The sequence below is a fragment of the Ursus maritimus genome, unplaced genomic scaffold, assembly GCF_017311325.1.
Source record: "Ursus maritimus isolate PB19 unplaced genomic scaffold, ASM1731132v1 scaffold_10, whole genome shotgun sequence".
Classification (NCBI taxonomy): domain Eukaryota; kingdom Metazoa; phylum Chordata; class Mammalia; order Carnivora; family Ursidae; genus Ursus; species Ursus maritimus.
In genome coordinates this window covers 64,572,047-64,588,758 of record NW_024423344.1, presented here as the reverse complement: position 1 = coordinate 64,588,758, position 16,712 = coordinate 64,572,047, and the positions used below count along the sequence as shown (strand labels likewise).

The 16,712-nt window shown below is 41.2% G+C and overlaps 1 protein-coding gene across 1 annotated transcript in view; it reads left to right on the top strand.

The window, feature by feature from the left end:
• ABCC4 (ATP binding cassette subfamily C member 4) overlaps positions 1-16,712 on the top strand; it is a 235,105-nt gene that overhangs the window by 161,913 nt on the left and 56,480 nt on the right. The window contains exon 21 of the mRNA XM_040623855.1: positions 16,288-16,438. Coding sequence (XP_040479789.1) covers positions 16,288-16,438 — 151 coding nt within the window. The remainder of the gene's footprint in view (positions 1-16,287; positions 16,439-16,712) is intronic.

The window sequence follows — 16,712 nt, the reverse complement described above, 5'->3', positions numbered from 1 at the left end:
CACACATTCCTTATCTGTAAAATAGAGACAGTGGTATTACTTCACAAGGGTTGTTGTGAAGACAAAATGAAGTCACTCTAATAAAATGCCTAGCGTAACGTCTAAGTACACGTTAAGCACTAAATAACGAGTAGTTATTTTTAAAGCGCTACCTATCTTTTTAAGTAGGAGGAATAGTTTGGCACTACGTTGCATCAAAGGAATTGTCACAGAGTTGGGGGGCCCAATATCACCACATGAGTTTGTATCACAGAGATTCTAAGTTTGAGCTCCCTGGAGATTTTAATGGCTGTTTTTACATGTAGACTCGTGGAGTCACAATCAGTGAATTTCGTAAGGAACACTACATATTTCATATTAACAAACTTAAGGCAATTTCTGGAAGCCGCCCCCTCCCCCCGCTAATATTTGAATAGGGACTCTCAATTATATAGAATTCATGACCTGAAACAGTGATCACCTTCAAAAAGTCTTCCTACGAGCAAAACAAGTCAAAAGGAAGGTAAGAGGCCGGAAGTTTGACTTAAGCATTTTAATTAAAAAGAAAAAAATGTTGGGCTCCTTGAGCATGTGAACTTGCACACGGCTGCCCTCAGCAAAATGCTGTCATTTATTGAGGAACACTGAATTGCAAAACCTTTCTTCCCCACACACCCCTCATCCAAGAAAAGAAAAAAAAAAAAATCAACAGCTTCACTGAGCTTAAACTGACTTTTCATATCCTTTCATGGAACACAAAGGGCTAATCCTGAGGCCACTTGAGCCACCAATGCAGGCAGTGGTGGGGACCACCATGGAACGTGTCATTCCCTCCTCACCACACACAAAACACATTGACTGCAGCTTTATGAAGTGAAAATGCCCGAGAAAAAAGAAAATGTGAAGGAGGTGTCCGCAGTCATTTCTTTCCAGAGGGGGGAGCGCGGAAGAAAAAGCTGCTGCATCTGGATATGGAGAACAAAGCCAGCCTAAGACTTGGGTACAATAGGTTGGGTCACTTGCTTTTATAGACGCAAAGGAGTGGAACTGCCTTTCCTTGTCTCAGTACCACTGACCCTTGCCTTGCATTGTGTAAAGATGTCAGGGAAAGTGTGTAGAAAGCATTCCAGCCTCTTTCACCGAACAATGACGTTGTCATTTTGAGATTTCTATGGTGTGTTGGCCCCTTCCCCCACTCCCGCCCCGAAATCCCCATTGGACAAAGGCGATGGTTAGTTAGGCTGCCTGGCTCTCATTTGGAAGATCTCTGTTTTACCGACTCTTTAAAAAGTAAACTCATCCATTTTAACGGAACCACAGTGCTTTCACGCTTTTAAAATCAACACAAAGCATTTAGCCAGAGCCGTGGCAAGGATGGAAGATTCCAGGAAAGTGCCAGTCCCAGCGATAATGAATGATTCATGCAAACTGCCAAGTTAAAGTGCGTTTCCTTGTTAAGAGAAGGGAGAACTGCTGATACGGGTTATTGGAAATATTTACAAACACTTGACCCTTAGGTTTCTGAGATCGGGGTGACAGGATTCACACAAGCCCACTCATGTGATTCCTTTACCTGTCTTTTTTTGTTGTTGTTGATGTTAATGGAAGATGAGACGGTTGGTATTTCCCCGGCATGATGGTTCGCACAATTAGAAAAGCAGCACCGTCCACATCAGCATCGTGACAGTTAATCACCAGGGACCCTCCCAGGCTGGCAGCCGGTGCCCAATTTGTCCGTCCCAGCATGTGTGCTCCAATGATAATGTTTGTCGTTTACCAAGAAGCTAATTAAGACCTAAAGAAAAAAATAAGGATCTAATTTTTATCAATCGCGGTGGTAGTGTGCAGAGCATAGAACTTTACAGTACGGCAATATTGGATGATGTCCATTGCAGAACAGTGGCCGCTCCCGGGGCACTCTCGCCTTGCCATCTTGCATCTTTAGGGATGATTACATGGGCAGCTGTTGCTAGGGACAGGAAAGTGGCCAAATATTTACTCTGTCGGAGGACCTTTAGAGTCTCCGTATGCTGTTCTTGATTACATTCCTTCAATCCTAGCTACTTGATGAGTTTTGGGGATGAGACGAACAAGAAGAGGGATGGACTGGAGAACTGGCTTCCGTTTTAGCGAAGTCTTGCACTTGTTATTTTCTGTATGGATCTCTCTCTTAGATCTGATTGGAACATGATTCATTGTAGTCTATATTGTCTTTTGCTGGTGAGTTTCATGACTCACTCGTTTCTTGGAGCCCTTTCCGTGCTTTCATTGATTTAGTGTTCTCTGATCGGCGTTTGCGTTGAGTCACAAAGGAGATAAGAACATCTCTGGCATTGAGACTGAGGGCCAGCGCTGCATGGCAGATACGCCAGACACGGCTCGGGAGCCATGTTTTTCTGAGGCGCACAGGCTGGTTCGCAGTAGCCCTCCCCTGTGCCTTCCCCTTCCCTCCCCACAGGGCTCCCCAGGAAACCACCATGTGACATTATGGCTGTGTATTCACACGTTGCCAACACCTGCCCGAGCATGACCAAAGGAATGGGAAAGGAATTCTGTGTCATAATCCTTTTTTTGAGCCTATTGATATTTTTACTGAGGTATTGTTTATATACAATGGAATATATATATATTTTTTAGTAGTTTGAGGAGTTTTGATAGTTGTGTGTCTCCCTGGGACAGACTACCCGAAATAAGATGTAGAACCTTCCCATCACCTCAGAATGTCTCTTTTGCCGCTTTGTAGTTAATTTCCAGACCCCAACACCTGTCCTGGATTTCCACTGACATAGAATCAGAATTCTTATTTTTGGGCTACATACATATAAATGGAATCAACATAGTACATGTTTTTATGTGGCTGCCGCCTTTTTTTTTTTTAGCATCTTTTTGCGACCTATCTCTGTTGCATGTCTTGTGATTCATTTTTTTTTCCTTGAGTGATATTCCATTGAATGACGATTTCACAATTTGTTTATTCCCTAGTTGTCAGACATTCGGGTTGTTGATTGTTTTTAGCGATGAACCTTCTTGCACAAGTGTTGACATATGTTTTCATTTATTTTAGGTCAAACACCTAGAAATGAAATTGCTAGGTCATAAAGATATGTGTAGGTTAGCTTAAAAAGTTACCATAAAGTTTTGCAAAAATAGTTGCAACATTTTATATACTTACCTCCAGCGGCTCAACATCTTTGCGGCAGTTAGTATTATCAGACTTTTTGATTTTAGCCTTTCTAGTGGAGATTGGTTTCATTGTGGTTTTAATTTGTGCTGCCCTGATGATTAATGGTACTGAGCTCCTTTTCATGCTTGCTTATTGGCCATTCAGATATCATCTTTTGTGATATATTGATTCAGATCTCTTGCCTGATTTTTTAAACTTTAAAAAATTATTTTTATTGGTGATTTACAGGAATTGATTGATTGATTGAGAGAGAGAGCACGTGTGCACTCGAGAGGTTGCCAGGTGGTGGGGAGAGAGAAAGAAAATCTTAAGCAGGGTCCATGTCCAGCTCCATCCCACGACCCTGAGATCATGACCTGAGCTGAAATCAAGAGTTGGACGCTTAACCCACTGAGTCACCCAGGCGCCCCCTTTATGTATTTCTTAATATTACTTTTTAAAAAAATACTAGTTTAATCTAGGCCTTTTTTGAGTACTTTTCTTCCAGTCTGTGGTTTGCCTCTTTTATATTGTTAACGAAGAACAAGTTTTAATTTTGTTGAAGTCAGATGTTTGCCTTCCCCCCACCCCCCCTTTTGTAATCCATGTTTTTTTTTGTGTCCTAAGAAAGAGATCCTTTTTGTATCTTTAAGGGGTGTAAAGAAACTCTGTTGTTCTACCTTTTTAAAACTTGAGGCATCTCGTATTAATTTTTGTGTATCAAATGAGGTGCATTTTGTTTGCTTGCTTCTCCTGTTATTTTATTCACATTCGTTATAAAGACTTTTATGCATTTAACTGACTTGGCACCTTGGTTAAAACTCCTTTGACTGTTCGTGAGCAAGTCTGTGGCTCTTTATTCTGTTCCACAGGTCTGTTTACCTGTCCTTACCCCCACGCTGCAGTTGTTGTTACTGTACGTTTTAGGAAGCCTTGAAATTTCGTAACTGTACTGCTTTGTCAAGATTGTTTTGATCATTCTAGGTCCTTTACCAGAATATATAAATTTTAGAAGCCTTTCAGTTTGTTTTTTTTTTTTAATAAAATCCTGCTGGGATTTTGATCCTTCCTTTTAACTGTAGATTAATTTGAGGAGTCTGTGAATCTTAACTATATTAAATCTTTCAGTAATGAATGTGGTATATCTCTCCACTTACACAGGTCTTCTTTAATTTTAGGAGAGTTTTGTAGTTTTTTGTTTAAAAATTTTGCACTCCCGGTTAAATTTATTCCTGAGTATCTGATGTTTTTTAATTCTATTTTTGGGATTGTGTTTGATATCATTTTCCAATTGCTTGTTGCTAGTGTACGGAAATACAGTTGATTTATGTATATCGGCGTTGTTTCATTGAACTTGTGAGCTCATTTTGCATTTCCTGGAGTTGGTGTTTCTTGTTTCCTGTAGAATTTTCTACATATACAATCATGTCAGCTGTTCATAATGTTCATATATTTTATTTAAAATATATGATTCGTATTGCTTTTTCTTACTGCTGTGGGTGGAGAGCTAGAACTTCAGTACAATGTTGAAGAGAAATGATGAGAAGATCGTCTCATAATCTTAAAGCAAAATCTTTTCATATTCTTCCACTAAGAATGATGTTAACTGCAATTTTGGGGATAGATATCTGTTACCAGATTTTAATTTTTTTTTTTAATTCCTCATTTGGTGAGAGTTTTTCCTTTTTTTTAGAGAATAGGTGTTGAATTTCGACAAATATTTTTTCTACATCTCTTCAGATTCATGATTATTCGCCTTTACTCTTTTAACATGATACATTATACTGATTGATGTTTACGGGTTCAATTAACCTTACGTTCCTGGAATAGACTCCACTTGGTCATGTTGTCACATTTTATTCATGTATCGTTACATTCAATTTGTTGATACTTTGTCAAGAATTCCTGTATCTGTTGTTCTTGAGGGATATTGGCTGGCAATTTGCTTTTCCCTGAAATATTTTGTCAGCTTTGGTATCAGAGTTATGTGGGCCTTATAAAAACAAAATGGAAAGTATTTCCTCTTCTTGGTGGTCGGTTTTGGGTGTCCACTTGGCTAGGCTACAGTCCTTAGTTATTCAATCAAAAAGTAATCCGAGGGTCGCGGTGGACGTGATTGGCGTCCATAATCAATTGTCTTTAAGGAAGATTATTTTCGCTAATCTGTGTGGGCCTGCTTCAGTTAGTTGAAAGGCCTTGGGAGCTAAGGCTTCCCTGAAGAAGAAGAAATTCTGCCTGTGAATAACATTGTCATCTCCTACCCAAGAGTTCCAGGTCACCTTTCTGACCTCCTGCCCTGCAGATTTCCGGCTTGCCAAGACCAGTTTGATTATGACTTGAGCATCCTTTTTGGATTGTTAGATTGAGTTTATTGGTATGTTGTTTAGTGTTCCCAAGGCAGTTTGTTTTATAATTTTTCTTTTTTTAAATTTATTTGTGTGTGTATATGTGGGGTTTTTTTGTTTGCTAGTTTTGAGAGAGAGCATGCATGCACCACTGGTGGGGGGGTGGGGGGAGGAGGGAGAGAGAGAGAGAGAATCTTAGGCAGGCTCCACACCCAGTGCAGGGGCTCAGTCTCATGACCCCGACATCATGACTTGAGCCAAAATCAAGAATTGGATGCTAAACAGACTCAGCCACCCATGCGTCCCACCTTTGTGTGGTTTTTATATCATGATGAAGGTGGACTGAAATTCTCTCGAAGAATTTGGTAGAATTTTTTTTTCCCCCCACAATCTACTCGTGAAGCCATCTGGGCCTAAAACTTCTGTGGGAAGTTTTAAAATTATGCATTCAAATTTTTAAATTGGTACGGAATTATTCAGATTTTCTCTTTCTTCTTATGTCAGTCTTCATACATCATTTTTCAAGAAATTTGTCCTTTGCATTAAAATTTTGTAATTTAGGGGCACCTGGGTCACTCATTCGGTTGAGTGTTGGACTCTTGGTCTAAGCTCAGATCTTGATCTCGGGGTTGTGAGTTCAGGCCCCACGTTGGGCTCCATGCTGGGCATGGAGCCTCATTTAAAAATCCTTTTAAAAATTTATCAGTACAATGTTTATCATACGCTCTTTTTAGTACCTGTGCTGTGTTATCCCCTTTTTAATTCATGATAATGGTTGTTTTCCCCTCTTTTTTCCTTGATCAGGGTTTATTAATTTCATTTGTGCTTTTGAAGAGTCAAGCTTTGGATTTGTTGATTTTTCTCCTTGGAAGTTAGTTTTTGTCTCATTAATGTCTACTTTTCTCTTTCATTTTTCTGTATACTTCAGTTTAATGTGCTGTTGTTTTTCTTAAGATACCTTTTTAAACCCTTGACTGACTTTTAGCCTTTCTTTTTTTCTCCTGTGATAGGCCTTATTTATTATTTTTTTAGAGCAGTTTTAGGTTCACAGCAAATATAAGAGAAAGATAGAGGTTTTGTATATATCCCCCGTAGTCCTTTTTTTTTTTATTAAAGATTTTATTTATTTATTTGACAGAGATAGAGACAGCCAGCGAGAGAGGGAACACAAGCAGGGGGAGTGGGAGAGGAAGAAGCAGGCTCATAGCGGAGGAGCCTGATGTGGGGCTCGATCCCACAACGCCGGGATCACGCCCTGAGCCGAAGGCAGACTTAACTGCTGCGCCACCCAGGCGCCCCCCGTAGTCCTTCTTTTTAAAAAAAATTTTTTTTTTTAAAAGATTTTATTTATTTATTTAACAGAGATAGCCAGTGAGAGAGGGAATACAAGCAGGGGGAGTGGGAGAGGAAGAAGCAGGCTCATAGTGGAGGAGCCTGATGTGGGGCTCGATCCCAGAACGCTGGGATCACGCCCTGAGCCGAAGGCAGGCGCTTAACCGCTGTGCCACCCAGGCGCCCCTAAAAAAAATTTTTTTTAAAGGTAGAAATTTACCTCTAAACACAGCTTTAGTTGCAGACCTCAAATTTTAATATTAGCAGATTTTTATTTTCTTTTATATCAAGATACTTTCTAATTTTATTATAATTTCTTTCAACCAGATGTTAGGGAAGTGTATTACTGAACTTCCAAATATTTAGTGACTTTCTGGTTATATTTAGGTAATGGATTTTTTTTGTTAAATTCACTTAGTTCAGGGACGCCTGGGGGGCTCAGTCGTTAGGCGTCTGCCTTTGGCCCAGGGCGTGATCCCAGGGCTCTGGGATCGGCTCTGGGATCGAGCCCTGCATCGGGCTCCCTGCTCCTCTGGGAGCCTGCTTCTTTCTCTCCCACTCTACCTGCTTATGTTTCCCTCTCTCGCTGGCTGTCTCTCTCTCTGTCAAAATCAATAAATAAAATCTTTTAAAAAAATCCACTTATTTCAAAATATGTTCTGTACAATTTCTGGCTCTTGAAGTTATTGATATTTGCTTTATAGCATATTGTATGTTTAGTTGAAAAGGATGTATTGTACAGTTATTGGCTGCAGTATTGTATCTCTCTTAATCAGATCAAGTTTGTTCATGTTTTCACATCTTCTGTATTTTTATTTTTATCTGCTTATTCTATCAGATATTGAGATAATAAGTTGGTTAAAATCCCCCACTGTGATTATGGACTTGTCTGTTTCTCCTGGGTTCTATCAGATTTTGCTTTATACATTTTGGAGCTGTGTTACTAAGCATATATAAATTTAGATTTTTAAAATATATTTTATGGATAAATTGACCAATTATTCTTTTGAAATATTTTCCTTTATTTTTGGGAATGCATCCTAACTTAGATGCTTCTGTTTAGTGTGGTATAGATAGATACTCCAACTTTCTTTGGGTTAGTGTTTTCAAGGGATACCCTTTTCCAACCTTTTCTTTCCATCTTTATTTTTAAGGTGTGACTTCTAAAAGTAGCATATCGATGGGCTCAGTCCTTGAATTTCAAAATAAGCTCTCACAGTGTGAAAAGATAGAAGCAAGCTATTGATCCGGGAGATACACTGAAGGTAAAAAAAAAAAAAAAAGAAGAAGAAGAAGTGTACTGTGTTTCCCTAATGCTGTCTATTGTTGTTGGTTAATAAATTGTGAGCGTACCACCACCATCCACTGTTCAGTGGAGTTAGCTATGACTCAGGATCAAGAGCTGGTATGGATGTAAAAAGATTCAAGTCCAACAAATGGAGGGCGAAAGGAGCGATTAATGTATCTCAAGGAAAGGACAAGTTTAGAAAAGTTTAATCTTAGAGATTGTATAGATGTAGTCATACAAATACAACACACCAGCATTGCATAAAGTCTTGATTTAACAGAGCTGAGTTGGGTGAAGTCAAAAGAGACAAAAAGGAGGGATCTGGGAACCAAAGTTGATTTCTGAACTCCGAGATACGCAAGGTGCCTTTATAAGCATGTCCCTTACACCTGCAGACTTAATAGGAGCCATAGGTCGGTGTTAAGGGTTAGGAGCTTATATTTAAGAGCCTTCCATATTTGTTCCTTTGCTTTTATATATCCAGTAATTGAAGAGTAACGAGGAGGTGATGGGAATTACGTTTTAGTTCTTAATACTTTGAGTTTCGCTTAGGCTGTTCAAAATTTTACTGCCTCCACAAGGATCTTGTATTAGCCAGGAGCACAATCTCTGTGATAGTCATTTCATTGAAAGCTTATTTTTTTTTTTTATCTCATATGTTTCCAGAATAAATAGGTAGAAGAATCTCTCCTACACCCACATCAGTAAACAGCTTACTGATTAAAAACTAGGCATCGTTTTTTTCTTCTGTCTAAATCAGAAGAAAATCTTGCCGTGTTTTCTTGCCAAGAAGTGAATCTTGCTTTGTTTATTGCACGTAAGTCCTATCTTCTGCAAAATCAGTAATCGTTTAAGGCTATCTGGACGATTTGTACTTATCAGAACTTGGAACTGAATTTATGAGTCTGACTGACAGCAGAATTCAAAGCTTTTATATTCCTTTGAGGTGTTCGCAATCTTAATGATCCTGATTTTATTTTTTAATACTGTAAGCAGATAATAAAAGTACTGTCTACTGACTAAGTGGCCCTCTGATTAAATACATATTTCACTTTGTGCCTAATAGAAGTCTGAGAGCAAGCAAGAGTTCAAATAAGAATGGGGTGAGCCAGAAGTATGGATGACATATTTATTTGCATAAAATAAGAAGAATACATTTTTACTGCTGTTTATAGGAAACATGTTCCTTGGCACAAGCTTCACAAAGACTAGCAGGAACAGAATCCCATGGAATTAAGTTTAAAGTAAATTGTGGGTAGATACCTAGGAATTCCTACAGGGCTGTAAGCAGTTGGGTAGTTAAATGCCAAACAGACAAACCAGTCCCTTTTTTATTACTTGTGCTTGTGAAAGAAATACATTAAAATCTGTAAGGTCAGGGATACAGTATGAATTCTAGAGGAAGATACGTCCTGGGGAAACTGTTTTCACAGCCATCCAAACACAAAGCATGTAGAATAGTCTCGTTTTGGGTTTGGGGTTTTGTGTATTTATTTAAGTTAGATTTGGCTCTTTCCCTACTTCCCCCAAATCTGTTTGCTTTCTGGGCTTACACCTCATGAAACTTCTATTTTTCTTATTCAAACAGTATTTCTTATATCAGCATGTGTTTGTGTGTTCTATTAGCAAGCATTTTTAGGACCTTTGTAATGATCGGCTCTGCTCTGTGAGCCGAGCAGGCTGCTGTTCTCTAGGAGCTGGGAATTTAGGACTGAGTGCCTCATGGGGGAGACCAGATACAACCACAAGAAACCCAGCAAAACTGTAAAATGCAAAAGAAAGGGAAAACATAAAACAGGAGCGTAAAGTCTGAATCTTTGTATGGGGTGCAGTATCATGCAGAGATTATAAGAACAGCCTTGGGGGCACGATGACTGAATTTTCAAACTTTGGGCAAATCCCTAAACCTCTCTGAGTATCAGCATCAGCTTCCTTCCGTGTGGGTGGAGGTGATAATCCCTCCCGTTCCGATTGAACGTGTGGATGAAAGGACATAAAGCATGTGAAATACTTAAGAGCTTGGACACATGGCAAGCTTCATGGAATGTTATCCATTGTTGGTATTGGGGGCGGGGTAGGGCGATTGTACCTTTCTTTGGTGGTTGTTGTTTTTTAATAGAGATTTTATGTATTTATTTGACAGAGACAGCGAGAGAGGGAACACAAGCGGGGGGCGAAGGGGGAGAGGGAGAAGCAGACTCCCCACTGAGCAGGGAGCCCAATGCGGGGCTCGATCCCAGGACCCCGGGATCATGACCTGAGCTGAAGGCAGGCACTTAACGACTGAGCCACCCAGGCACCCCCTTTCTTTGGTTGTTGAGTAAATATGGAGATTTTCTTCAGCGTTATGAGGAAATTTGCCATCGGCACTAAGAGTAAAGCAATGTCATTTTTCTCAAGATTTGTAGCTGGGCAGTTTTTCAAACAAAGCAGTTAACATTTTTCATAAAAATTGTTTTTTCCTTTATTGCTTTTGTAAACCGCATTAACAGTTTATTTAGATGCCCATGTGGTTTAATCAGAAAGAGCAGCAGCTCGTAGGACAGCTTCCTTTCTGAGGAAGAGAGGTTCCTTAGGCACCCATTCCATGGGATGGGAACAGGGTCCTCCTTGGTGTTCAGACCAGTGTGGTTGTCTACCAAGAAGGCCAACCTGGAGTGGACACCGCTGAATTCCCTGGGATTCACCAGTGCACAAAATCCAGCTTTTGTGTTTCCCTTGATACCGACACTGGTTCATTATGGATGAGCTAGAAGATGCCAAGCTGGTCTCTTCCTGCGGCCATACTGAATCATCTGGGGTTTGGTTTGGTTTGGTGTGGTTGATTTGGAGGTTCTCCACCCTTTTCCTTACTCTCCCAGGCGTGCTGAGCAATTTCAGGGCGCGAAGTCTTTGCTAAGAAGTGAGGCTTGAAGCAGAAAAAGAATACGGAATAAGAAAAGAAAAATCTCAAAAAATGTTGAGTTGCCTCCATTATCTTTGGGAGGCCTACAGGTGGGGCGAAAATGGAGAGGACTGAAAATGTAGTACTTATGAGGTTTATTGGTCCTCTTATTTCAAACGTGCATATTCACACAAAATAGACCTCAGAGAGGATAGCCATAGAAAAGCCACAGCCACGTTGGTAGGTGTGATGACATTATCACCTGCAGGGAGTGGTAACCTCTGCTCTGATGTGTCCCTGGGTAGTACTAAGTTGTTCCAGCGGTTAGAGTGAGCCATGTCTTGGGATCCAACTCCCATGATAGTTTTAAGATTCTTTGGGCCCATAAGTCTGTCAGTGCAGCATCCCTCCTCTTCAGACTCCTGGCATCCAGAGCACATGGAAGGGTAATAATAATGGTACTTAGGATGTTAAGCTTGGACTGCTAAGCACTTTGTATACATTATCTCATTTAATTCCCATTACCTCCCGAGGCTAACATTCTCCGTAAGCTACAGAATCACTCTGAATTATGAAGAGTCACATGCTCTCTCAAGTGAACGGCATACAAGAATTGTTTGTATTTGTTCCTGTGGGTTCATAGATTTTGGATCGAATTCCTAACTGGTATGTTCCAGCTGGGATGCAAGGATATCAAAATAAAGATTACTCTTAGATCTTGGGCCTCAAGGCTTGGCTCATGTGCTTCTGGGTCAGTGTGCTTCTTGCTGTGTATAGATCATTGTGTCTTTGTGTCTTAGCACGATCAGAGAGGTACAGAAGCGCTGGTGGGTCATCAGATGGGCTTGGAATCCAGTCAGATGGGAGGAGCTGAGGGTGTACCTTGCATTAGGCTCCTTGGAATTCCTGCAACTCTGGAAGGAAGAAATGAGATTGGCTTCAAGGAAGGGATAGGGGTTTGTTTTCCACCAGAATCTTCTGTGTCCCCCTTCAGAATCTTACCCTTTTTGCTTGGATACCATTTTTTGTCCTTTGCCGACTTCCATAAAGAGTTTGCCTGAAGGGGGCTCCTGGCTGGTTCACTCAGTAAAGCGCGAGACTCAATCTCAGGGTTGTGATTTTGAGCCCCATGTCGGGTATAGAGATTACTTAAAAAAAAGTGTGCTGGCAGTAAAAGATTAATATATGTCTATACACAAATATGTATAAATGTAAACCTGCACATTATGTTTTTACAGTGTAGTATAACAACTAATTCACTGCGAGGCTGGCTATGGCATGACCCACAAGTAGAAATAAAACTCCTTTGGAAACCCTCTTTGAATTGCTTCAGAATTTGGGGGCATCAAATATGAAAGACCTAATCTAACTTGGGAGTTTCTGTGAGTAGCAGTTAGTGGTCTTTAATGGCTACCCAAGAAAAGAGAGCATTGGCACAATTCCAATGGAGCCCAGTGTTTTGAGCTTACCTGTGCTGCCCAGGTAATCTGCTGGGCTTGGTTAGCCATGAAAGGGCCCCACCCTAGGGAGAGCCAGATAATTGAAACTGGGGAATAATTGTTCAATCAAATGATGTTAGTCTGCTAAAAAAAATTATAATTTTTTTTGTTTTGTTTTTATTTATTTGAGAGAGACAGAACGTGAGCATGAGCAAGGGGGAGGGGCAGAGGCAGAGGGAGAAGCAGCCTCCTCGCTGAGCAGGGAGCCCGACTCAGGACTCAATTCCAGGAACGTGACCTCAGCTGAAGGCAGACCCTTACCTGACTAAGCCACCCAGGCACCCCAAAAATTGTAAATTTGAATAATTTTATGATTAATAACATCTCAGATTTTTTTTCCCTGACAACTAAAAGTGGCATGCCTCGTGATTACTTAAGACCGGACATAGAAGGAGCTAGAAGGAGCCCTCCTCATGAGCATGAAGGAAGAAGGTTGGCTTCCTAATTGGTGTAGGAGGGTGGGATGCATCAGTGAATCCAGTAGCTGTCAGAAATTGGTCAGGTGTAGGTATGAAAGCAGAGCGGCCAGACGGCCCTGTTTTCTCCATTTATGGTTGGACTTTGTTCCTTTAGAATTCCATGCCTCTTCACTTTGGGTTTTGTATGGACACCACAGTAGAGACTAGCAGAAACCATAAAAGCACAAGTCTACATCAAAGTAATGCAGTTTGATTCACCGGGGTTCCTGTCCACACATTCATAATTCTAGAACTTTCTTCCTCCATGCTCCTGCTGCTTGCAGGATTCCCTGCATAGTCACTGCTCCTGGCTTTCTCCATAACACAGCAACACCCTGGGAGAACTTGGGACCACCACTTAACCTCCTAGCTTTCACATCCCTTATCTGTAAATGGAAATGACAGCTCCTCCTTTTCTCATTCACTCACAAGCTGGTTGTGAGGATGCTCTGAGAAAACTGATTTGAAATAGCCGTGAGATGATAACCTGTGTCTCTGTCAGGCATTACCCTGCTAATCCTTTCCTCGGAGATGCGCGCTGGGGCCTGCTGCCCTGGCTGGCGCCTTCTGAGAGGCCGCAGAACAACCTACGTTAACCTTTGCAGCCCGGCTCCCTCTTGGGCAGCGTGTCCATCAGCTGTGATTACCACTGCAAGTTATTCATTGCCGCTCTTTCTGTTTGTTAAATTAGTCTGTGAAATTTGGTCGTTAAGTCTCAGAACCTTCTTTTTTTTTTTTTTTTTAAAGATTTTATTTATTTGACAGAGATAGAGACAGCCAGCGAGAGAGGGAACACAAGCAGGGGGAGTGGGAGAGGAAGAAGCAGGCTCATAGCGGAGGAGCCCGATGCGGGGCTCGATCCCACGACACCGGGATCATGCCCTGAGCCGAAGGCAGACGCTTAACGACTACGCCACCTAGGCGCCCCAAGTCTCAGAACCTTCTAAAACGTGTTCATGGATTCTTCCCTGTATTTCCACTGCCCCCTGTGCCTTGCTCACATGATCCTGGGTTTGAATCCATCTGAATTCACAAACTTTGGAGGCCTTGGCCCATGCCATGCGAACGTACCCCCTCCCACCGCTCGACGACCCACCGTCCGAGCAGGCAGATGCAGTATTGCTTACATTCGTATCCCCTGAAGTTGTGTGCCATGATGTCTTGCTTTTCCTGAGAAGGATGGATACTTCAGTCAGCATCATGCAGTGACTTGGGTTTCTATGCTTCCTGGTCTTTTTAACCAGTATCATTTCCCAAGATAAAATTATCTCCCGGGATCGAGGTCATGGTTGAGTGTTCCTAGAACTCTGCTCAGCACCTGTATGTAGCCCACACCGGACATGTAGCGCTTGCCAATGTTATCATCATTAGCCTTTGAAATAAAGATTGCACATGCTTATCCTAATAGAAAATGTAATATCCAGATGACAAAATTTATTGTTTTGTCAGTAAAACAAATTTTTTGTCATATTTTCCTTTGAAATATTTATTTCAGAAATATGATGGCCAGGCCTGTAAAAATGGGGCATCGAGGATCAGCCTTTTTTTTTTTTTTTATTAAAGTAATAGTTGACATGCAATGTTACTTAGTTTCATGTATACAACAGAGTGCTTCTCCTACCCTGTACTTAGGCTGTGCTCACATGTGTGGCTACCATCTGTCACCATACAACACTATGACAGTACCATTGACTCTATTCCCTATGCTGCACCTTTTATCCCTGTGACCTATTCATTCCATCACGGGAAGCCTGTATCTCCCACTCCCCTTCCCCCATTGTGCCTGTCCCTTAGCCCCCTTGCGTCGGGCGACCATCAGTTCTCTGTATGTATGTATGTATGTATGTATTTATTTATTTAAAGATTTTATTTATTTATTTATTTGACAGAGATAGAGACAGCCAGCGAGAGAGGGAACACAAGCAGGGGGAGTGGGAGAGGAAGAAGCAGGCTCATAGCTGAAGAGCCTGATGTGGGGCTCGATCCCATGACGCCGGGATCACGCCCTGAGCCGAAGGCAGGCGCTTAACTGCTGTGCCACCCAGGCGCCCCCAGTTCTCTGTATTTATGGGTCTATTTCTGCTTTTTGTTTGTTTCCTTTTTAGATTCCACACATAAGCGACATTATGTGGTATTTGTTTCTGTGTGACCTTACTAATCATGAGGCAAATGCAAATCAAAATCCACAATAAGACATCATCTTCTACCACTCAGAATGGCTAGCATCAAAATTATAAGAAATTACAAGTATTGCTGAGGATGTGGAGAAAAGGAAACTCTCATGCACCATTAGTGGGAATGTAAATTGGTGCAGCCACCATGGAAAACAGAATGCAAATATTAAAAAATACCCGTCACCGGCCTATCCCAATCCCCCATCCCCCTCCCCTCTGAAACCCTCAGTTTGTTTCCTTATCAAAACTTTTCATCGGGTTTCTAAGAAATGTCAAAAATTTGTTGCATTGTATTTCTCTTCTTGTTCTATATTAGGCATGCTGATGAAGTCTAAAATTCCTTAAGTAAGGTCTTTAGAGGAAAAATTAAGGACAAATTAGGGGGTTCAAATATGTCAAGAATGTTCTCCTGAACAGTAAAAAGTTGCCTTTATATTGAGGGCAAGCTTAAATATATCATGACGGCTAACAGGCTCCCTGGCTCTGTGACTTATGCTTTGCAGTCTTGATCAAGTTGCTTTTCCTCTCCCTGTGCTTCAGTTTCCATCTGTAAAATGAGATAATACTAGTATTCTGTAGGGCTATTCAAGGATTAAATGAGTTAATACGTGTGAAATATGTAATGGGTAGCCCTGTACCCTGTATGCAGTGAGCACTCAGTAAATGTTAACTGTGGATAGAATACCAAAAAAGAGGAATCCCCACTTGTAAAGGTAAACACTTAAATGTTTCCACTGAATTTGTAATTAACCACTTCTTTATCCCTACATGTATAGTTGAGTCTTAATGGAGTTCTCATCTCTGATTCTCACTTGCTGATTTCCCTGATAGTATCTCTTAACTCCCGATAGTTTGGGATTCAAGTCCTGCTCTCTCTGAGACTAGTAGGGGAGATTGTATCGCCTCTCTCCTAAGGCTACTGAGCATATCAAAAGAACTTATATCTCGAAAGTTCTTATTGTGTTTGGCACATTGCAGGTATGCAATGACTATCATCAGGACCACCTGTAATATTCTGTTATTTCTTTGATGGGAAAGCATCCCCTGCCGTTCCAACAAATCTTTGGAAGAAAGGGGTTGAATCCTAACAAAACAACCCATTAAAGTCTATGTTTGAAGAGAATTCTTCATAAGAAGCCCTCTGTATCTGTTTTCTCTTTTACAGACATTTCTACAAGTTTTGGGTGTGGTGGGCGTGGCAGTGGCCGTGATCCCGTGGATTGCAATACCTCTAATTCCCCTGGGCATCCTTTTCTTTGTTCTTCGGCGGTATTTCTTAGAAACTTCAAGAGATGTCAAACGCCTGGAATCTACAAGTGAGTACAGAGGCTCTCAGGTTGGGAAGGCGATTCGGGCTCACTTCCATTTATGCCATAATTAAGGAGACCCTGAAATCGTGCAGATTTTATCTTCCAGATTTTTTTCTCCAAGTTAACATTAAGTCATTGAATACTATGTCCACTGTGAGTCCGTGTGGCCCTTAGGGCAAATGGTGCTGATGGCCTGCCGGGTACAGCTTTGCAGGGTAGCACCTAGGAAGGGACAAGGAAGTCTGTGCAATAAAGCTATACTGGAATGTGAACACCATGA